We start from the raw sequence: 24,484 nt of genomic DNA, 5'->3' as shown, positions 1-24,484 counted from the left end.
TTCGAAAAAATAGTCCTAGAATTTTATTTCGTATGCCCATTTACTATACCAAAATTACAATTAAATTGTCATTAAAACAAATAAAAGTACATATCTCACTGGACTAGTATATATACATGCAACAACATATATACAAGCAAAAAACAGTCTTCGCAAATATATATCAGTAATTTCTTACTGAAAGATTTACTTAATGAATGAAAACTATTTGGAAGTAATGTAGCATTACGTATTTTTTTCAGTATTATCATTAAAAAACATATTTAAAAAAAATTGAGTTTCAGTAAGTGTTTTTTACATCAGTTTAGACCAGTGTTTCTTAACATTTTTAGTGCAATGCCCCACCTATGAAACATATATAATTTTTATTTTAAATCGAAATGGTTAACCTTGTATTGAGTTTATTTTTGATTTATCCCCCCTCGACAGTTAAAATGCCCCTCTGTGCGGCATGTGACCCATGTATTGAAACTGGTTTAGGCCAAAACTTGCACTTAGAGGACACATTTTTAAATAATGTTTCATCTAAAGTGGTAGCGTCTATGCATGCAGGCGATTAAACTGAAAAATTAATTAAAAAATTAATATTGGATATTGCTAGGGGAGTCCATGTACAGCAGTAGACATCATGAGACTAAAAATATGATATTTTACTACTAAATGAGGGTATGTGGATACTTGTTGATTTTTGAGGGTAGTTCAATAAAACGAAAGTTTGTGTCCACGCGTGTATTAGAGAGCATGCGCGGTCCGTTCGGTCGCGCCAAGCCCTCGGGCGGTTAAAGCCTGCAGTCGTGTCGTGGACCGAAGCCCCGCCCACACGTCCCTCGCAAAAATACACGTTCTTCGGGCACGTCTGTAACAACATACCACTTGGTAACAACAATTCTTAAATAAATATGACAATAATATGACAGACACGTGACAAATATAAAAAAATAAATTCGTTACGCCTAAATTTCGCCTTTAAATTGCTAATAAGTCCTGTGAGATATCTTACACCTTACTATTCTTAATTTTAAATCTAAAGATAAGTTTTTAGTTTATCGAAAGGTTAGGAAATTAGTTATGTTGACTTATTGGCGCGGTTACAATGTATACATCAAATTGACTTTCTGACCGGCTTTTTTCAGCAAATCACCATTCGAAGCGAGTCGTAGCTTGCTACATAATACAAAATGCCGCATTACATACAATGTTAAAATTATTGACGATACCAAAATGCCTTTAAAATGCTTACTTGAATTAAAAATAAGAATGGTAATTGTGATGATCTTTGAGAATGACTTGTAGTAAACATGTATCTAGAAGCTACCGGGTCTACAGAACCCTACTTTAGGTAGTGTCACCGGTATTAGCTGGTCATGGTCTTTTTAAACAAACACCTGTTCACTTTAAATGTTATGAACAGTCTTATGCAAATGCTTGGAAGAGGAAACTGCTGCTTACATACTACTCTAGTGTTAGGTAGCATTCTATAGGGAAAGCGGATTTCGAAAGTCTGCTGCGATTCTATGAGGGGTTGGATAGGATTAATCATAGGAAATTCTGGCAAAATGAGTGCAAAGCGGCTTAGTAACGCAAACTAGCCCTTTGTTACAAGACATGAATGTAATAATATGGTTTGTGTTGGAGGAAATAAATACAGATGGTTTTATCATCATCACATCAGCTGCCTGAATCCAGCGACCTTAACTATGCCCATCGATCACATAGTGAAGAGCCTAATCACGAGTTGATGATAATCTTAAACCCTCTCGAGAATCTTTTGGTTTCCACAGCCAGTGGTTACACGACCTATTCGCACTGCCAATCCTTCGAGTTATGTCTATGACCTTTATTCATCTGCTAATATATGATTCAATCTTAGCATTAAAGTTCCAAGCATATCCCGCTCTTAGAAGATGCTTCGTAGCTTTCTAAACACTGCCCATCCGAGGTAGATTCGGCAAGTGGTCTCCATCTCAAAGTTGGATATACACAGCTGGACTTTTTGTAATAAGTTAATGATAACATAGTGGAATAACATAATGCCTGGGGTGTTCAACAAAATAGTGTAATAAGAACGACCAACCTCGCCCAGACCTGGGGCATCGCTGGGTCGTCTTGCTCCGTGGTCGCCGCTAGACCGGCCCGAAGCAACTCCTCCGCGAAGCTCCTCACCGCGGACAACAACACAGCGTGTACAGCGCTGCACACACAAATTATAACATATATATAACAACCAATTTGTTATATAGCTGTAAAAGCTTAATTTATAAGTTTTCTTCTAAACATTTATAAAAAAAATTCTACTTGTCTAATACTATGGCAGCTTTCTTTCTGGCCAAAATAGACCAAAAAAACTTGTAAATTTATTTTTATACAATTCTATCTAATGTCTGACATCCAAACTTGGGATAAGTTTGGAAGTTAACACAAAATGGAAATTAATTAAATGAGCCAATATAAAATCTATGAAGGGGTGAACATATAACTTATTTGTTGTTACTTAATACATGGTACACCCTAAAAGTAGTGGTTTCAGAAACAATAAACTTACATGTTTTTTGATAATAGAATAAAAAAAAGTGTTTCAATAATTCAGGTAACTGGATATAAAAAACAATTATTTTAATCTGTAGTAATTCAAATTTTTAATTTAATCTGTGGAGACTTTGCATTGCTAGAAGTTATTGGCCAGTCTCATTTCAATAGAACAAAATACATTAATGTGTTATGATTGGTTATAGGAAAAAAGCTGTAAAGCTGTCTGCTAATCATGACATGTACTGAGCAGTTGAACCAAACAAACTAATTGTGGAACTCATCTATCTGTATAACTCAAAACGTGCATGGCTTCACTGAAAGTCATCATCTAAAACACATTCAGCACTGTACTGCATCACTAAAGAGTACCAGATCCTGGGATCTATAACAATTATGATCACAAATGAATCCTATTATAAAATATATTCTGATAAGTTCAACATTAGTTAAATTGAAAAAAACAGGCTTGATGAATAAGTTCTGATAATATCTATTCATTCATCATTATCATTTCAGCTGTAGAATGTCCACAGCTGGCTTCCCTTGTAGATTTCTAATAGGACCAGTTGGAAGCAGCATACATCCATTATCTTCCATCGACTTTAAAGAGGTTGTCTGTCTGTTGCTGCACCATTTCCGTGGTCTCTACTCCAGAACCTTAAAGCCCCAACTTGCCATTGCATATTTATAAAAGCAGAACAGATGATTAATCCCTGGGTTAAATAATTTAAAGAATCATTAATCTAAGCCTTACCTATAGGAGTATCCATTCCCAACATCCTCATTTCTGAGCTCTATGCCAATGTCCACACACTTCCTCTCCACAAACATAAACCTGAGCCTGTCTTCTTCATTATCCACCGGTAACACTTCTAAACTTGTCTCAGGCACCACTTCACTTTTCACTTTCACTTTAGATTCACATTTTACTATGTCAATTTCTTCATCAGAGTCTGATAGAGTAATAGGGTCGGAAAAAGAAGTATTACAGAGTAAGGGTTCACTATCAAATAACGTCAAAGAACTTAAACCAGAACTAGAACAGCCTTGAGTCTTTGTGTCTACAGTCCTTTGAGAATCATCACCAAAGTTCCATGATGACCATTCATCATTTTGTTTGTCAAAGTCCTCCAGAATGTTCTCCGTTCTGATTGGATAGAAACCATGCAGCCTGGAGTAGACGAGGATTTGTTTAGTTTGCCATATCTGCTCATCAGTCTTGAGGTATTCAGTCATTATGTTCTTGATCAGTTTTGCCCTTGACCACTGAAAATAGATTTACAATAGTTGTTCAAAAGTATTAAGTTATTGTTAATGATTATTTTAAATACAAAATTTTAGGAAGATTCTTAAAAATTAAGACTTAGAAATCTTTATCTAAAATCTATTCGAAGCACAGGCTGCTCTATAGTTGGAAAGCTGACAAAAATTGATATTTGTGTAAAGTATAAATTTCAAGGTTTTTTATTATTTATTTTTGAAAACTTAATTCTATCTCCAAACACCATATATATGTATGTTCCATCAAGCCAATCTACAGGACTCTTTGATTATTTTATCTTTGATATTTGTTTTATTTTGGATTATTTGTGGCACTCAAATATTTTTAAATTCAGTACAATTTTTTTGTACCTTTTTTTGTTTTTAATAAACATAATTCCTGCAAGTTTTGACTACTTTTTGTGGATGTAGTTAGTAATGTAGTTCAAACATATTTAATTGCGGCTCAAGAAGAAACATTATTTTTTGAAAAATGGCCTGTACTGTCAATGAGCTTGGCCACCCCTATGATATAGATTTAATTAATTTTATTGTTCAAATTAGAATTAAAGGTTACATGAGTAACTTATTAAATAACAGCTTTTACTGAGGTTTCTCATGGAACTAAGTTGTTATAAAGTTTAGGCCAAGCTCCCACGGCACTTTGCAACTAGCAAAATAGTCCAAATATTGTCATTACATATAGAAATATGAAAATGGAAAATATGTCAGATTACCTCAATATTTCTCCGTTTAGCAAAATCCAATTTCCAGTACTTCTCCTCGCATTCAACCACAAATGGAAAATACTTTACATAATCTGGATCATTTGCTTTCACATTGATTAGAGGAATTTTCTTTAGAAGATAATTCACTGCCGTCCTAACACTGTGAAACCTTAACACGGCTGAACACAAGGTTTCATACAGGTTATCATCACTATCACATAATTTATCACTTTCTTGGTTTTCTGCACATAATTCCTCATCTTCTGTATCTGATGGATAACGTGGAGCCCTGATGTAACAATGATCATTCTCTATGTGAGTAAAGTTACTTGAAACTTTGTGATTCTCATATTTAGTATCCTTCTTCAAAAGATTCTTCACCTCAGGCTTCAGTAATGATGTACCACTTTTCATTTTTTTCACATGTTTTAACCCATTAGACATTATTTTTGCTGTGTTTACATTACCTTGGGAATTTATTACAATTTCTTGTACTTTAGACAAGTCTAAATCTCTGTCCATTTCTAAATAGTAGATTTTTCTTGTAGTCGGATCCATGTATTTCATTATTCTCTTCTTGAGACATGTTGATTGGTTTAAAATTTCGGTGGGTAATTCGTCTGTTGGTTTGGATATTTTAAAATTATTTTTATCATTTTCCTTTGTTAGCTGTTCATAAAGAATTGAATTGTTACATCTAGAGTCATCTGTATTGTTCATCATAAAATCAGTTCCATCTTCTATATTCTCGAAGTCCATCACTTCTTTCTTAACATTCTTCACTAACATCTCGTCTACATTTAACTCTGTACTCTCTTTAGAGAAGAACTCTAGCCAGCTGTCATTTAGTTTTTCACTATTGTTTGTCTCATTCAGCTCTTGGTCATTTTTCACTTCATTCATACTATTAGAAGATGAACTACAATAATCATTCTGTGTTTCGGATGACACTTTTGTTGGTTCCTGTGGCGGTAATTTTGGAGTCTCATCATCCTTGTACTCGTGTTCCAACATCTCCGGTGTACTGTATAACCAAACATCTACTACAGTCTCGGACCCTGAAATCAACATGAATATTTATTTAATACAACTGACAAAAACAAAGTTCCTAAAATTTAAGATAGATGGCATTGGTAGTCAAATACCTCAATATCATTAACCGCGGGTAGTCAAACAAAAAAGGGTAGCTCTGGTTTATACAGGGAACCATTAAAGATGTTCAATGATAACGACATGTACATTCATTATACCATTGTAATAAATAAACAGCTTTCATAGCTCTACCAATCCCAAGGTTAGCTACAGATTGTGATATACTAAACAGAAAGACAAATTCACAGTGACGAGTTGAATACTTTCAAATTGGTTCTCCAATGGTTTATTTGACCACATTCTTGCAGCAAATAATCTATAGTAGATCAATTTTATTTTAGTTTTCATCAAATTGGACTCTTTAGGCATCCTTTCCATGAAATGTAAATGATATCCTTACTAAATAATTAAGAATAAACTCTGGTGTAATAAATTGCCTTCTCATCTGTCATATTGGTTTATTACAGAAAATACATTAGTGTTTAAAATCATAACATATGATGTGTGATTGAGAAGCATAAATATAGCTTCCTGTGCAAGTGAGACAAAAAATAGCTCTTGCTAGCATGAAAACTTTGAAACCTTAAATTTTTTTTAAAAAAAAGTGTACTCTTCTTGGCTACTTGTGACTATAATAGGAGAATCTAATAATTAATCTTTCAATATTAACGCGAAGTGATCATCACATTGCAAACAGAGTAAATTCCTTGATTATTATCAACATGTCAAATGATGATGATGATTGTCGATCACCTCCAAATGTCGCCACCTGGTGCAGGCCTATCCAAGCTGCGTCTAGTGGCTCTTTGTTGCCACTCGAAATCCTTCAACCACAAAGGCCGTCGGTAGCAAGAACAATGTACCCAACCTACTATAACCTTATCATGACAAACTGGATACTAAATGATTAAACTAAAAAAATCATACTAGATTGTTAAAGATAATACATACCAAGTGTCTGAAGACCAGTGCATAGGCGATCGAGGCGTATTGTGTGGTCGACTGTGGCTGGACGGTTCCGCTCGGGCAGAGCGAAGTGCAGCTCCACACGCGCGGGGAACTCGCCCCATCCACGTCGAGACACGTGGAACGGTGGTTTTCTGCAAATGTAAATAAATATTCACCGTTTGCCTTCAGAATTTTATCACACTTGGTGGTGTTTTTTTTTTAAATTTAATTCACTAAAGTTTATGAATAACAAAAACATATTATTAAATGACAGGTCATCATCATTTCAGCCATAGAACTTTCACCTCTGGACATATGCATCCCCAATAGATTTACAATAGAACTAGTTGGAAGCAACCTGCATCGAGTGTTTTTGATGATCTACGCAGCGCTTGCCGGTTTGTGATTTCTGCTCCAGAACCTTAAGTTCCCATCAGTTCTGCGTATTATGTGGTCTGTCCAATGCCACTTCAACTTGCCAATCCTCTAAACAACACAATAACAACCAACACAAAACACATTCTCAATCCTGATTTGATATCGTCAAGAAATGCCAGCATAGCCCTCTACATAGCGACTGATAGGTTGTGCTCAGATTGAGAGACCATGTTCTTGTGCTGCAAGTCTTCTTTGGTTTTGTGGTAAATTAGTCATAGAGCTTTAGGTTTTCTGCCTTGAAGAGGAGAAGCAGTTTCTTGCCCATAGCCCAGCTGAACTAGACAATTGACCTTTTTGACATGGTGACACCAATAGAATAATTCCTTCTCCTATCATGGTATCCGTAACAGCAGGCTAAGAGAATTACGCAGCATCTTCCGAACATATTTAAAATAAAAAACTGCGCTCGCCAATCCTGATGTCGAACATGGTGAGCATCGGCACATACATCCTTTAAGCTTGAAGTGAACATGAAGGTATGATGCTTTGAAATGAGGAAAAAGCAGTTGAAAGTCAAAGACGATACAGAGTCGTGAACCTAACGTCACCTGACGGCACTTACTCGAGACGGACGAGGTGGTGGGGAGCGTAGGAGTGGTGTAAGCGCACCGAAACTGCTCGAAGGATGCTCGCAGCTCCTCGGACGTACAACAGCCACGTATGCGTCGACCGGTCCGCGCGTGATGCCCCCGGGGCATACTTTGAAGTGTTTCCTGTGGACCAATGACTCTTTATTTCTGTCTCTAATGACCCAAGTGGCCCCAATAGACCATAAGACAAGCTTTTGCATGCAAGCAAATTGAATAGGTTCATTAAAGGAAAACTTAAAAAAATCTATGTGAAGTAAGGATGTTGTAAAAGTGACCACGAAAAAATAATCCATCTGAGTTTATTGTGGGCTCTTATCAAATCTGGATGCGTTTGTAACGGTCATTAGGTTACGTTGTAAGTTGCTTTTATTGGTTCAATCTGATACTGGTTTCCGTTAAATTGACCTCTTTTGGTCTTCTTCTCATGACTAACAAAAGTGGATGCTATAAATTATCATATATGGATACTAATATAAATAAATGACTTTTCGTTTATAGTTAAGTAGGTTTTAGGTTAATAAACTAGTTTTAGTATTTTATCTATACATTTACATAAAAAAGAATTTTTATTTCCTTTAATAATGTCAAAACTTGTGAATGATTTTACTTGGATAATTTCAAAACAGAAAGACATTGAAACTACTCATTTGACAGTTAACAATGAACCTCGCGCGTTTTAGTTTATAATTTGTATTAAGGGTCACACATTTGTAATTATTTATTTCACATTTAATCAATATATAAAGCCTTAAACTTCTAGCAGCCCCCATTCATGTCAGCCGATGGACGCTCATTTCAAGGCATAGACCTCCCAATGGTCGAAACGATTTGGCGCATCCAGCAACTTCCCATGACCCTGAGCATTTCGTTGCGGCCCAACTGACGTCGGTTGCATGACTAATGTGCACCACCCACTGCCACTTCAGACAAGCAATTCTTCAAGCTATGTTAGCGACCTTGGTTTTTCATTTCCGAAAAAACAAAAATAAAATAAAGGGCAATAAAAAAAATCATGTTATACCTATAATAATTCGGTACCGGTGTTTAATCTTGTTTCTGGTGACCTCGTCCAGTGTAACGACGTTCTCCACCTTCGGCTCCAGGTGTCGGGGAACTTTCTTAGGTTTGTCCGAGTTCTCTGTCGCCTCTGACGGATGAGGTTCCATTTTCAACGGCTTCTGGGTTTCCGGTCGCAACGTCTTCGTGGAGTCCGCTGGCACGGTGATGTTGCGACTTTGAATCATGGCCTGTTTAAAATATTATTTGAAATATTAATAGATAATAACCCTAGGTTGTCACTAGACATAAGGCTCCTCCAAAAATGCAACAGGTCAGGTCCGGACCAGCCTGAACCTAACAGTAACCTTAAAAAAAGACTGTCCGTTTACTTTTTGGGTTCACATCCTTAACTGCACTTGCCAGTGGTCTCCACACTGGACACTTAAGGCCGTCTGTTTTGTGTGCTATGTAGCCTGATCACTACCACTTCAATTTGTCAATGCTTGTGAACCTGCTGGGCTATATCAATTACATACATTCATCTATGGATCTCCTCATTGTTTGCACAGCATTCTCCATAGCTTATTGAGCAACTGTAAGCTAGCCAAAGAGCCTTCAACAAATCTATGCTGGCGGGTCCCTCTGGCCCCTACCCCTGAGTTAGTGGCTCAAAGGAATTCTATGATTTGAGAACCTAAGATTTAAATTGAGAAATACTTTAAGATACTAAAACATTACATGGAGTATAAAGTGGGAGACCGTGTTTCACTGCCATATGTCATTACCACTGACACATGTGCTAACCCATATTAAAATGACTATTTATTAACTAGAAACATATGAAATGTTGAATTTAATTTGAAAAGTGAATGTGTCAAATATTTCTTTTCTGCTATTACTATCAGTAAAAAGCTCACCGAATAATTCTTTCTAGATTTATTCCTTGGCTCCCTTATTTTAAAGATCTCTTGAAGATCCACATTCTTTTTGCCAAGCAGCTTTCTCACTGACGGGTGAATTTGACGCTGGCCATCTCGAAGGAGTTCTGATGCCTGTTGAGACAGATTAAATAATGAAACATGCTTAAATACATTTACTATTATCATTGTCATCACCATTTTAGCAAAAGAATAGCACACTGGACATATGAAACCCCATATACATAAAACCAGTTGGAATCAGGCTGCAGTGTCTAACAACCTTAATAATACCATCTGTCTACCTTATGACTAGACATCCTATGCTATGCTTGCCAGTCAATGGTTTCCATTACAAAAGCTGAAGGTAACAGTGGCCATCTATTCTATACACTAAGTGGCTTGCTCAGTGTCACTTTGAAAACATATTTAACAATAAAATATTTTGTAAATAAAAAAGGAAAGCAAAGGCTAGCTCGTTAAACTTGTTTTCCATGTAAAACAAAAATATAAAGAAAATTCACACATGTTTTTTATAAATCTATATTCAAGCCGAAATAGGTCAAATAGTTTAGGCAATAGGTACAGCAATCTTAATATAAAAAATTGTTGCTGCTCAATAGATATAAATATTTTTTATGATTTATATTATTTATTGAGCCTTTGACCTATATTTTGCCCAATGTAAGAGATGACGAGAGGTCTATAATGGTACATGCTTTTTATACAGCGCATTGCCTAGAAAAAATCTATTCCCTCATTGTTTTGAAGATTCCCAAGGCATAACAGTCTGAAAACTAAGGTCTTGAGTTGTTCCACCCCTTATTGTTTGCACTATAAAAGTAGTAGCAAAACAGTGCATGTGGAAGGGATTTCAACTGTGTATGGATGTTGAGAATTTAATTGTTTAAGCGATTTAATGTAACTCCTCTGTAAGATTATGTAAAATATTATAAATGAATAAACATTTTTACATTGATAATTATGCTATAAGATAAAAAATAAAACATTATCCTGAAAGATATGAGTATTTGTGGTAATTTTGATATTAACCTCAGCCCTGGCTCTGGGCTCGCTCTGTGCAGCCAGTTCATCCTGAAGTTGACTTGAGCTGAGCTGCAGCTTCTGTTCCTTGTAATAACTGTTTACAATTGTGTAGCGAAGCTTATGTAATGCCCGTCTTGCTGTTAACATTCTGAAACAGTTCAAGATATAACTGTTAACAAAAAAAAAACTTTTTTTTTGTACAATGTTTTTTTTTACTCTGTTTGAATATACAATCAGTCGCTGGACTATGAACAGATATGTTGAGTGCTTAATGTGTCTACTAATAAATTTTACATTGGCTAATACCTACAATCCACTTCCAGTATTCCATAACCAATTGTCAGACTGGCCAGTGTATTGTGTAAGCAGTTATAAGATGAAATAAGAAGTCCATCTATATAATATCCTGGTATTAACAAAAATAAATAAATTGATGTACTATTTACAATCTAACAAAATCGGTTTCTAATAACTGAAATTACATATTTTTTTAAATTTATTACTTTACAACAAATTCTTTTCACTTATCATAGTATTATAAGAAAAGTTTTTCTTTACTTACATATAAATATCAGCATTCATAGCTTACAGTATAAACAATAATGAATAACAATTCAACATAACAGGGAATCAAGGAAACATAGAACATGGAGTGTTTTGTATTTCATTTTGATTTTTAAGTAAAACTTAACATTTTATTTCCATAAATTTCATCTTTATGATCTTTAAAGGGATCCAGAAAAAGGCTATTAAATTACAATTTTATGGAATTCTGTAAATTAATTAATTCTACATATCTCAGGCTTGTGAAATCCTCTTTGGGTTAACATTAAAAAAAAACTGTTAGTGTTTATAATGAATGCTTTAATAAATGGTAAAACATATCAAAATTTAGGAATAAAATACATGTGGTATAATTTCATATAAATGACAAGTTAATCTCCGTAAATAAGTTTATTGATTGAATTTACAGAAAGAAGAAAAATTGTTTTCAAAAAATTTATTTATGATTTGTCAAACACAGCTTTAAATCTTACCTTTGATCTGCTAACATGACTTCATTTTCTCTTATATCTAATTCATTTCCAAACTCCTTACGAATTATGTTTTTGATTTTTTCCAGTTTATCCTTTTCGGACAAACTCGGTGGTCTTTCTTTAGTAGAAACAGATGCCTCCGGATAATCTGGATCGTGATATTCCTGCTTACAATCCATTGTAAACAATTTTATTTCAAAAACGCGAACGCCCTTTACAATAACAAGTTTTTGCGTTCTAATATTTATCACACAAGTAACGCGTCATGCTTTTCGCGCGAAAGCAGTTCTAAAAAATAAATTAATACCACATGCTCTTCAATTTTACTTTGTATTGCTGTACATTTAATTCAAAAAACATTTACAGAGCTTTAACCAAATTTCCGCATTTTGACATAGCAAGTTCAACAACCGAGTCATTAAGACGGGATTTTTTTAATGTTACGTTCAATTAAACGTAAAAAATAATATTCATTTTATATATATGTAAGTATTAAGTACACTGTGATCCAACGGTCAATTTGACATTTTATTGATGGTATTTAATATAAACAAATTTAAAAATACTTTATTTAATTTTAGAGACACTTTTTCTATTTTCTTTTATGCAACTTATTGAAATAGATAGTTTCGATTTAAAATAGAAACAAAAAAGAATATGGTTTTTGTTGCAAATAAATTAAATTTTAATCTTTTCATATTATATTGTGACGATTCATATTATATTGTGTGATATTATATGATGATCTTTTCATGAAATATTGTGTACATTTTTTTGAAGTTGAAATAAAATAATCAAAACTATTATTTTTGAAACTATTGCAAACTAAAAAATATTGAAATTGAAAGGAAGATCGTTACAATAGTTATTTTAACTGGCAATTGTTAGTTTAAGTGTCACACGGCGAACTGAGCTGACGTCCTTTCTCTTGAACAAAACAAAAAGGTTTTTCCAGGACGAAGTCCGCTCGGTTGCAACGCCCGCGTCGGAGCAGCAGCGTCGATCGTGATGTGAGGGCTCGCGGCGACGAGCGCGCGCCTATGTCAGACTCACAGGCGAACGGCCCGGAGGCCAACGGCATGTTAGAACAACGACGCCCGTTTTTTTATCCTGACAGTAGTAGCGACACAGAAGAATATCGCTGGGACACGGAGGAGCGTCGCAAGCGTCTATCGAAGCGTAACGGACCGAGTATTCGCGGTAGGATGCCTCCTAAGAACCAGAGCCAGAACGTTCCAACGCCTTCAACATCCACGCAGGAGCCACCTCGTAACGGGCACAAGAGTCAGCTGATGGACGACCGGATCACGCTGGTTGTGGATAACACGAGGTTCGTTGTCGATCCGGCTCAGTTTACTGCACATCCTAACACCATGCTTGGAAGAATGTTTAGTTCAGGTGAGATAATCGTGTATGTTTGCACATGCTTTAATATTATATATTTTTAAATCATTGATTTTTAGATGAAAATCTGTCTAAAATGATATTAGGCTATAATTAACCAATATCTAGTGAGAATTTCCTATAACATTCACATTAATTTCTTGTAGCTATAATTTTTTATACACAGGTGTATATATTTTAAAGAAACCTTGTAATTATTTAGAAGATATTTAAAGTTTTCACAATAAAATAATTAAACAATTGATAACATATATAGTATTATTACTTCTCAGTTAATAACTGTGAACTATACCTAATTACAAACAATGTTGTAATGAATCATAAAAATTCAAAGAATTTTGCTGTGGACTTAATGATTCAACTGCAATAGAATGTACATAATATTTATTTCACTTTCTTTGTTTACTTGTTAATAGCTTTTAAACAAACTCATTTAAATAATTTAACCCTTTAAATTGTCTTTAGATAAACTATAACCTGAGTTTAGTTGTTGTGTTTACAAAGTAGTCAAATTTCTTAGATTTAGGGCAGGGCTTTGCTTTTAAAAAGTAATAAGTTTTACATGAAAATAAGAGCTGCAGTAAATTGAGATATAATAGATCTGTAATCAATATTTGTGTGCTCATGTTTGAGAAGCAATTCCTCGTGAGTAGAATTCCTGTTATATAGCATCATTTATTATTTCTGAAACTATTGATCTTTAGATAGCATGCATGATAGGTTAACAGCAAATGAATTATCCATTCACCATTTTACATCTATAACCAATTATCCTGTACATCTGTGTAAAATTCTTAACAATTTAATAATTTGTGCTTAGGAGAGGAAACTTTTTAGCATTTTGTCATCAAAATTTAACAAAATTAATAGACTTAAAATGTAGTACGTAATAAATAACAAGTGTATTTAATAATTATTAATTAAAAAATACATGAACATAATTTAATGGGTGATTACTTGTTGAAAATAAATATTATATTCAACTAGTAATTTATCTTGCAGAAACTTTGCAGCTTATCAACTTATGTGGTTAATTTTAAAGTACAACAATGATAATTCACACTAAAATATTAGTCATTATTATAAAATGTTGGTACATATTTCACAACATATATAGTATTTCAAAAGTGAGTTTGTGATATTTAAGAGGGGTTTATTTTTAGACCTCATTGACCTCTAAAATCAGGTTTTCAATTATCATGAGTCATTGCTTTTTTTTGGGGAAACCCCTGGTAAAAGTTTTAGCCCAACTCTCTTTGGAAATCCCCGGTCATGACATAAAGATTTCTTTCAGTAATAATTGTGTTAATAGGTTGAGATCACAATATTCCCATCTAGTTATAAGTGTAACAGCTTTAAAAGGGTGAATGTATGGCTTACTTGTCAGGAAAAAGCTTTTGAGCTAATACATCTGTTTTCAAATACCTGTATAAAGTGAACACTCTAAAATATGGTAAATTAATAAGTAATTTCTGGCAATACAAAATGTGCTGCGATGAATAGTAAGTAATAAAATAAATTTTAAAATGTATTGATATAAATTTTGAAAATACTTTTTCTTACTTTTATCATAAAAATATAAATTTTTAAAACTATACAGATTTTAGTAGGATTTTGTATGGTATATATTAAAAAACTAAATAAACTGTATCTTAACTTTTTTAAAGCAATGACACCTGTCGCAAATCATTCTGTATAATACATTTTTTTTAATTTTTAAATTTCTGGGAGGTCAGTTTGCCGTCACCTGGTTTAATTAAACTTTTTTTCTATTCTTGATGGAAAAATCAGACTCTTTTATAAACTTTCTTTTCTTTGGAGTGTTTTGAAGAAAATTTTTATGTTTTAGGTATAGAATTCACTCATCCAAATGAGCGTGGGGAATATGAAGTAGCCGAGGGTATATCGGCAACAGTATTCCGTGCTATTCTGGAGTACTACCGAGGTGGCACTATCCGTTGTCCACCGACAGTGTCTGTGCAAGAGTTACGCGAGGCATGTGACTATCTTCTGGTGCCATTTGATGCAAACACTGTGAGATGTCAGGTAATGAAAATATATTTATGCTTAAAAAACTCAGAGGCTTTTTGTTTTTTTATGAGGTAGGAGCTAAAGATAAAACAATGAAAACTGTAATCCACTGGAAAATTTACCCTTGTTAAGAGTGAACATCGTCTCATATTTGGAATGGGCTTCAAGGTGCAGTGGTACGACAATTTCCAATTTGGGTAGGTCAGGAGAGGAGTCTAGTCAAGAAGCTGTAACGCAAGTGGACAGCCCTAAGCACAGTACCTGGTTCCTCTATCTACAAAGTCGTAGATCCCACCACACACTGAATCCATGATAAATTAAGAAGTTATGCTTATAAATTACTATAAATAGAACTTTATCTTTACAGATATAAAGCAAACTGTCATGGGTCTTATATAATTATGTCATAGTTTTCTTTATCAAACATGTGATATCATAGTTACAGTCACAATGTACACAAATTCTCTGATTACTGTATGTTTGAAGTATTTTATTAATCTTGTTTCAATATTAGATGAGTAAATTTTGGTTTGTTATATTTACATTGTTTTATGTTCAAATAACATGAATATTATATGAGGATATTTGTCATAGCTTTATTTCGTAATAGATTATTCAAATGACATATGAGTGATACACTTAGAGAGAGTAAGTAAATAAGATGAAAGAGTGTTTTGTGAAGTAAAGCATGTTCAATACTGAATACTATTACGGAAGGAATATTTCGGTTTTTAATCTTGAGCGGGATATAAGTAGCTTATTGTAGCGATGTATGTCAAGGTAGCATCCTTTTACACTTTAGGCATTCCATTGTGGCCAGTCGCATGCCAAATAAGACAGATGTTTTCTCCACATTCTATTGAAACTCTCTACTCCCTAAGTTGGTGACAGTGATGTTGTACTAGCTTGCTACTTACTAACCAAATATTTATATAAAAAGTATAGCAACATGCTCTATTACCTTGGTAATTGCGACAGAGTTGTTTCCGACGTGAAATCAAATGAACTGCTTTGTTTAGAACCTTCGTGGCTTGCTCCATGAGCTGTCAAACGAGGGAGCCCGGCGTCAATTCGAATCGTTCCTGGAGCGGTTGATCCTTCCACTAATGGTGGAGTCAGCGGAGCGTGGCGACCGTGAGTGCCACGTAGTGGTACTCCTAGATGACGATGCGGTGGAGTGGGATGAACAGTACCCGCCTCAGATGGGTGACGAGTACAGCCAGACCGTGCTCTCCACTCCGCTGTACAGGTTCTTCAAGTACATCGAAAACAGGTCAGCTGGATATAGTGTACATTTAATTATCATTCTATTCATAGAACATACAATTCTGGACATAGGCGTCCCCTATAAATTTCTAATACAGAAGAGTATAACTGGACCATACTCTTCTTTCCAATCTACATGTTCCTCAAGTACATGGAGAACAGATTATCTGAGAGAATGTACAATTCGTCATTATTAGAAATAGTAATTCCAGTGCTAAACAAGGACTTCCAATTGATTGCAAAGTTTTATTAACAATAGGACAAAGTGTACAGCCAGACCATAAGCAGTCCACTCTACAGGTTCTTCAAGTATATTGGGAACAGGTTAGCTGGAAGAATGTACATATCTTTCCCTCCATCGATTCGATGTCAATTGATCATAGGCCTACCTCATAGACATATTAAAGGAATCCCTCTAGTTAATCAACCTTTTACATGTCTGTTAAGATTATAGATATATAAATTAATTGCAATTCCCTCATTTGAATGTCTACTGCTGAACATAAACCTTTTCATAGATTTCCAATGAGATCAGTTTCAATCTGCAATCAGCATCTTCCAATGAACATAACAAGTACACTGAGATGGCTGGTCCTTGGTCTCTGCCCCAGAATCTTAAGGTCCCAGTGCCCATCTGTTCTGTGCATTAAGTGTTCAGACAATTAAATTATGGGCTTAAAGTTCAAGATCAGAAAGCTTTGGTTTTAATGATAGAAGACAGGGACTTATAATCCTAAGTATAGTTGTAATAAATGTAAGTATAACTTTCCTTGTACCCTGCACGCGATGCTACAATGAAATTAAGGAAATGATGAATAAACTAAAATGAAATAAAGGAAGAGACATTACACAAATATATAAGTTATTGTTGAGTAATTAAAAAAAATCTAACAAACTTAGAAACCTTCATGGGTTCATGCACAACAACTTTGCTAAAGATCATCACATGATCAAAAGCATATGATTCTTTAAAGGACATACAGATAAACATTCATTTTTACATACATAGAATAATACTCATATTATATCACTGGTATAACATCATAAGAAATCTGGTATATCCACATCCATAATTGTTAATTCATGCTACCTCATAGCTACTTTTAAGAAGAAGGATTGAGATCCAACAGGGTAATAATTAAAAGTCTAACAAATTATTTGCAGAGATGTAGCCAAGCAGGTGATGAAGGAGCGTGGTCTAAAGAAAATCCGCCTCGGGGTGGAGGGCTACCCGACATACAAGGAGAAAGTCCGCAAGCGCCCCGGCGGACGTGCAGAGGTCATCTACAACTATGTACAGCGTCCCTTTATCCATATGTCCTGGGAGAAAGAGGAGGCGAAGTCCCGTCATGTAGACTTCCAGTGCTTCAAGTCGAAGTCTGTAACCAACTTGGCAGAAGCCACTGCAGATCCTGTGATCGAGTTGGAACCGAACAGGGTCCGTGAAGAGGAGGCACCAGAACTCCTCCCAGATGTTGGTGGTGATGAAGAAGGCCAGTGATTATTGGTCCGCTCGTCCAGAGCGTTCATTAGGGTTCTCATGGCCATGTTCTGTTGGTATACTGTCTAAATTCCAAGTGGTCTTTTTCCAATCTGAATGTGATGTACATTTTTTATAGAGTGATTGAATTGTCTGTGGAATAGTAAAATGATTAATTACATTGTCCAATTTTAACTCACTGAGTATGTGTCGTGTAATTATTTGATTATTGTGGAAATTTTAATCTCATATTATATTGATTTTTATATGCACTGTGTAACATGATAATTTATAAATTGTCCTTTGTATGAATTTATTGTTGTAATGCATAAAAATTTCAAAGTTGAACTCTGCATATGTACACTATAAAAGTATGGATATAATTTGGCACAAGAAGGCTTTGCAAGCAAGTACACTCAAATGGCACAAACATAGAGCAAAATGTGGTTTATTTATAACCTGCATATGTATGTCGGTGTATACATATTATCAAGCATTTCAAAATATGTAAGGGGGCACAGATATCAAAATTTTACTATAATAATGATTTTTATAAACAATACAAAATGCACTGTATGACCAACATACACTCATTTTTATATCTACTCTCAATGTTATATGAGGGCTGTAGTGAATTTTAAGTGATAATAATTCCCCAGATTGCTAAATTTTTATATTTTGAAGTTATCATATATAGGTATACATGTTTGAAGTCCACTAATTTAGTGGTAATTTATCGGGTATATATTTCAAAATGCAGATTTAGGATAGTGAGTTTCTAATAAAGGGTTGCATGTCCTCTGACCAAGTTTCACCGCAGTTTATTTTTTCTTTTGGCATATTCCACGTATATGTTTCTATGAACATAAACTGTCACTAAGAAAACGACAAAGATATTTGGCGTAAGCAATTGTGGTACTATTAAATAAATGTACGAGTTAGCTTTGTAGATTTGTTACTGCAACCCTTGGGTACTGTCCTATATTTATATATCAACATGTAACTGAGAAGTAATGGAATGTAAAATGGCTGTTAAAGTCCTATATATAATTTTGAACTTGGAATGAGAAAAAAAATCATTTCTGGCCAGTTTCTTGATATAATGGTAAAAAATATTTTAAATTAATTAATGTTTTAAAACAGCTTGTCAAAAAAAAATTACTATATTGTATTACTATATGCTGTGCTTGTAATGGCTTAAAGATGTATCCATTCAACATGTTATAGGTAACTTGTAGGTTAACCAAATGTATTCCAAGGGTGTTTTATAATAAAATTGATCATATTAAATTACTTTTATTTATCCCTTGCCTCAACTTTTTCTTCAATATGCTGCTAAAGTCAAATTGACACGTTGATTTGGCAACACTGCGTAAAAAATATTTGTCGTCACCTACGTGCTAGTCAGTTTACTGAGACTCCATGTAAGTAATGCCTTAACAACAGAAGACAGGATGGCATAAAAACAGCTCATCTTCAATCAAATCAATACATAGATTTTAAAATGCCACTATTGCCATTACTGTATTAAAGATAGAGGCATAAACAAAAAAACAAAGCGCCAATGTACACAAGGTAAAAATAAAATTGTTTTCCTGTATAATTTTGATTTGTGATGATTTCTTTTTGATAAGAGAAATTATAGTGATTACGTGTATTTTAAAGAAACAACCAAATAAAGAATCACCGTACTTTATTAAAACTTAAGCGAAACAAAGTAGCAGTGTTATCGAACACGAACAATAACTCTTAGCAAATAGGTACTATCTAAACGCCTCCTTAAAATCACGATATCTAAAAGTAACGACAAAAATACGCTTAGAAAGACATTAGCACTATACCGTTACATATCTTGAGATATTTTACAGTTCGACATCGGAGAATTATTACCTTAGCGACTCCATTTTCAAATTATGAAAAATCTCACTGTACAAAAGAGATAAAATCATTAATTAGACATCCAACAGCAAATATTGTTATATTTAAATAATTAGTCGAATATTAAAATGACTTAAAATCAAATTGCACATTTACTTCATTTGAAATAAATGTCAAAATGACAGATTCTATGTTTTACCGCCAAAAATCTCAAAAGCCAAGAAGCATAATATTAGTTTAGTTTTAATTAGCGAAAAATTCTCTCTTGCAAGTAAAAATAGATATGTGATGTTAACGAAAAATTCTTCTTTTGTAATCGTACACCACGTCGATGTCTTAATGAAAACAAGAAAATTACTAAAAATATCAATAATCGAAATCAATCGGCGGCACTGGTGGTGGTATATTCAAGTCTTGAGTTAGAACCAATTTCGTCTCTTGAGAATCTGCGAATAAAATAAAAAACCAAAGCTATATTAACATATTGTTATAAAGCACGAGGTACAGAACCCTCTTAACAATAAACACTGAACCCTAGGATCAAAAAGTGCCATAAACGCACGTTACCTTCAAGTTATTTATAGATTTTTTGTGTACGGTTCTCGGAAATTCCAACCGAGTTCTAACTCGCACATACTAGAACCTTATCCGTAGCATTAATAAGTGTACTGCCCATGACGATAGTTCAGTGTTGTTTTAAGAATTATAAGATTAAGATCTGCGATCATTGATACAAAGTGCCTTTTTAGCAAGTTATTTGGACAGTGATTTCTTTAGCGATTTGGAAGCGAAGTTTGGATTAAGGGAAAGTATACTTAGTGTTAAAGTAGGGTGACCATGTGATTTGTGAATAAAGGACTCCTTGTGAACCAGCGGTGTTTCATTTCGAGTCAGAACCCACAGTACGTAACAATATTATTAACATATAGAAAAGAAATTAAATAAAGAACATAAAATTGTGTTTAGCCGAAATAATGATGATAATAAAAAAAGAAAAAATGTCGAACTAGCATTAGGTCGACATAGATTGATATAAAAAGAATTAAAAAATCTATATTAACTGGATAGATTTGAAGAATATGCTCAACATACAATGTATAACTGGGCCCTAATATTTTTATAGAGTTACTATATATGCAACCTTTTTATTGTGCTTATACGTAATGATGGTTCAACATTGTCTAACACCCTTCAGCAATGACAAGTGCAGTAATTCACATGGCTAAAAGCTTGATTCTAATGTTGAAATGATTAAAGGCTTGGCAAAAAGACCATACCAGTCGCTCGAGATGATGATCGAGAGTGTTTGTAGAGTCTTTCCAGGAGAACTCGCGACGGTGAGAGGGGACGCCGCATTCTTCTCCGCCCTACTCCTGTACATTGCTCGGCTGTCATCACAGAAATAAACTTAAATCGTTCGTTTAAATTTAATTACTTACAAATTTATTGCTTACATATGTAATAACTTTAAGAAAATTGACTCTTATGCATTAATGAGTACGTTTCTACGAGTAAAGAGGTTCAGGTGTGAGTGGATTCTTTATCCAAAATATAATAGAACACTTGTGTAAAGTAAATCAAATAACCGTTCTATACGAAACGCTATTAGGAAATGATTGTATTGTCTAAGTTACAAGGCTATTTATATGCCTGCGAATATATATCATGAGGGTTTCCTACAGTCACGCGACGCATTAGTTATTGTTCTGATGCACTTGAGCCTTTACTCCGAGTTCTTCAAGAAGATATTTTAATCCTTTTGATTGAAGTCTGACGTAGGTATGGACGCGTAGATTAGCGATTGGAACATAAAATATAAAGTAAAATATGATGTTTAGATTTGAATTTCTTCACAACACACAAAGGCCGAGGGATCATCAGAGAATCAGCGATCTAAAATGCCGGCGCATAATGCGTATTGTCATGTCCAAATCTATAGCCATACATGTAGTTCGGTGGTGAAATGCTTTTGTGGTAAATATGGACTATTATAAAACGGACGTTTCAAGAAAATGATTAAGAAGTATTTTCTCGACTTCTTCTGTCGCAGGCATGTGCGAATATCATCCAAATTGTTTTGATATTTCTATTGTTTTGTTCATGATCATATCAAAGAATACATATTCTAATGTATAGTGATAAATAATACATGTCACTGGGCGAGATGATCGGTCCTAACTGAAAGAAACTAATAAAGTTCACTAGGCTACCTAGTTATTCCACGTCTGAAGTATTGAAAACTCATTTAATTCATTAAAATGTCATCCTTTCAGTCGTATGACGCCCACTGCTGGGCCTCCATATAGATTTCCATTACGATCGGTTGAAAGCGGCTTGCATCCAGCGCCTTTTGATTTCAACAAAGTCGTCTGTCCATGTCTGTCTATGGGCAGACGTCCTTTGCTATTCTTGTCGAACTATAGTCTCCACCCAAGAGCCTTAAAGTCTATGTGACCCTGGTACATGCCGTTTGCTACCTAAACGGCGTTCCTAATAAATCGTGATCTGACGAAGATCCTGGTAAAGTAAAGCGAGCAACGCACAGTTCTCTTCGTTTCGTTCAGGATTTGGACGTGAAGCTTCAGGGTTGGGGTCTGCGGGACGGAATGCATGACGGTGGCACATCCAAAGCCCCAGCACCAAGCACACGCAGCCACCACACGTCAGGACAATAAGGCTCGCCGACCACTGCCACGGAACCACTGCGCATCTCTCAACGTAACTGCAACAAGGTAACACGTGTTTAGTTCATTTTTCATTCGTTCATTGATTCATTCATTTAATCATTCTTACATTTATTCATTCATTCAATCATAATTGTCAAATTGATCAACTTCAGTTTGATATATTCTCTAGACTTCTTTACTATTATAGAAGTGGAGAACTTTAGATGTAGAAAACTTTAGGCGTATAGTTCTTTAAAGTTCTTTCTCAAACGAAATGAAAAACTTTTTGTGAAGAAAGTCGCTATTCCTTATGAAGTGCTTTTACTGATTGCTTATACTGAAAAAGTTACATAGCTGGTTATACACGAGCAAATAATATAATAAAGAGTTCCTACAGTAATAAGGCGTACGTCGTCTGGAAAATAGTTGAACAATAGTTCTCCCTTCGCTTAAAATGTATCGCCATGTATGTATCTGCCTCACACATGGCAGGGAGGGACGAGAGGTCACCAAAAAAGGGTCCCCATAAAAAAGAAGAACATGGACAAGCGTCGCTACAGCTAATCACTCGGCAACTGTGTTACATTACTTGTATAGTTAAACCAGTAGGCATAAATAAGATTAATTATGCAACCTATACCATACCCAGAAGCAAAAGAGTAGAATAGCAGTTCAACTATCAAAAATAAACAGGTGGGGTTACGTACATCGTACCTGTGCAGGCGGCCGATGCCGAGTCGGCAGGCGGCCGAGCCGGGCTCCGAGTGGGTGCCGCGGGGACACGCTGAGCAAGTGTTCTCTCCCTCGGCAGCGCACGTGTTCGCGGGGCAAACCGCTGCAAGCAAGCACCAGGCAACGACTAGTTTAACTTTGCCATTTTCAATGATATAGACATCGTACGTGTAATATCATGCCTAAATACTCTCACGGAGAAAAGTTACATTTGTATTGTTACAAAGCACGAATTACAGAACCTTCTAAATAATAAACACGGAACCCTAGAATTAAGAAGTGCCGTAAACACGCGTGATCTTAAAGTATTTTTAATTTTTGTGTACGGTTCTCGGAAATTCAACCTTCTATCTCGAACTTACTAGAACCTTATCCGTAGTATAAATAAGTGTACTCCCCATGACGACGGAGTAGTGTTGTTTTTCGAGTTATACTACGATAAGTGATATAAAGTGACTATTTGGTAAGTTATTTGGACGGTGATTTCTTGAGCCATTTGGAAGCGAAGTTTGGACTAAGCGAAAGTATACTTTGTATTAAAGTAGGGTGAACTTCTGAGTTGTGAATGAAGGAATCATTGTGAATCAGTGGTGTTTCATATTCCGAGTTAGAACACATAGTACATAAAAGAATCAAAATATCCATGGTGAATGGTTATAGGTGTAAAAGTTTTAGTGAGGTGAAAGTACGGTTCATTTGCAATCAGTTAACTTATAGTACGCAGTAATATACGACTAAAAATCAATGGTTTCCAAAATGATAGAGATCAATAACATAGTAAAAAAAATTGGTGTCAAAACTTTATTTCTAAAAAGTTTCAATAGTCAAAATGATTCTAGAAAATATTTTGACTATTGAAACAAGAGATCCCGATGAAATTGATTGGTATATGTAAGTAATAGTTACCGCAGATCTTCTGTTCCGTGAGCAGATAGAATCCGGCGGGACAGGCCACCACTACATCGACGTCGCCCGGAGCCATGTTCAACGACAGATCAACGTACTCTTTATGACCGTTAGAGTCTGAAATGTAATAACAACAAAACTCCCGTAAGCTTTTGCAAATACAATATTTCAAATTAGGAATACATTTTAAAGCAAAGAGGTTCTATATCTTTACTGAAGCGTTCCCACAGTCGCGCTGCGTATGAATGGTACACTGTGATGACGTTTTTTTTTATAGTGACCCCCGCTATTGGGGGCCTCTCGTACCCCTATTTATGGTGGGATAGGGACTTTATTGGCATTTAATTTATTCAATTAAATATTTTATTTTCATTCTCTTCTCTTTCATTCTTCACATAATCTTTCATTCTGTTCTTTTATACCACAATTGCTGTGATGACGTTTGCCAACGCTGTCCTGTTACGCTTTAAGCGTTTCTCGATGTACATCGTGAAGAAGAGTTTTCTTCTCTTCTCTCTTACTTCGGTCAGAACTCC

The 24,484-nt window shown here is 34.9% G+C and overlaps 2 protein-coding genes across 2 annotated transcripts; one reads left to right on the top strand and one right to left on the bottom strand.

The window, feature by feature from the left end:
- Window positions 1-725: 725 nt before the first annotated feature.
- Window positions 726-11,984, bottom strand: D12 (YEATS domain containing 2 homolog D12). Its single transcript, XM_068765755.1, has 10 exons — window positions 11,586-11,984; window positions 10,555-10,696; window positions 9,502-9,636; window positions 8,607-8,832; window positions 7,558-7,708; window positions 6,561-6,709; window positions 4,527-5,575; window positions 3,284-3,795; window positions 2,075-2,191; window positions 726-856 (listed from the first exon to the last, which is right to left on the bottom strand). Exons 1-10 carry the CDS (start codon window positions 11,762-11,764, stop codon window positions 733-735), a joined length of 2,784 nt encoding a protein of 927 aa, XP_068621856.1. The 5' UTR covers window positions 11,765-11,984; the 3' UTR covers window positions 726-732.
- Window positions 11,985-12,488: 504 nt separating this feature from the next.
- On the top strand, window positions 12,489-19,050 carry mri (mrityu). Its single transcript, XM_068765742.1, has 4 exons — window positions 12,489-12,983; window positions 14,839-15,035; window positions 16,040-16,293; window positions 17,451-19,050. The coding sequence occupies exons 1-4, from the start codon at window positions 12,626-12,628 to the stop codon at window positions 17,785-17,787; spliced, it is 1,146 nt and encodes a 381-aa protein (XP_068621843.1). The 5' UTR covers window positions 12,489-12,625; the 3' UTR covers window positions 17,788-19,050.
- The last annotated feature ends 5,434 nt before the right edge of the window (window positions 19,051-24,484 follow it).

Source organism: Battus philenor, unplaced genomic scaffold, assembly GCF_028537555.1.
Source record: "Battus philenor isolate CCGP_79_NKW_IND1 unplaced genomic scaffold, ilBatPhil1.0.hap1 SCAF_20, whole genome shotgun sequence".
Taxonomy (NCBI): Eukaryota; Metazoa; Arthropoda; class Insecta; order Lepidoptera; family Papilionidae; genus Battus; species Battus philenor.
The sequence above is the reverse complement of the archived record's forward strand: the minus strand, read 5'-3'. Positions and strand labels throughout refer to the sequence as shown.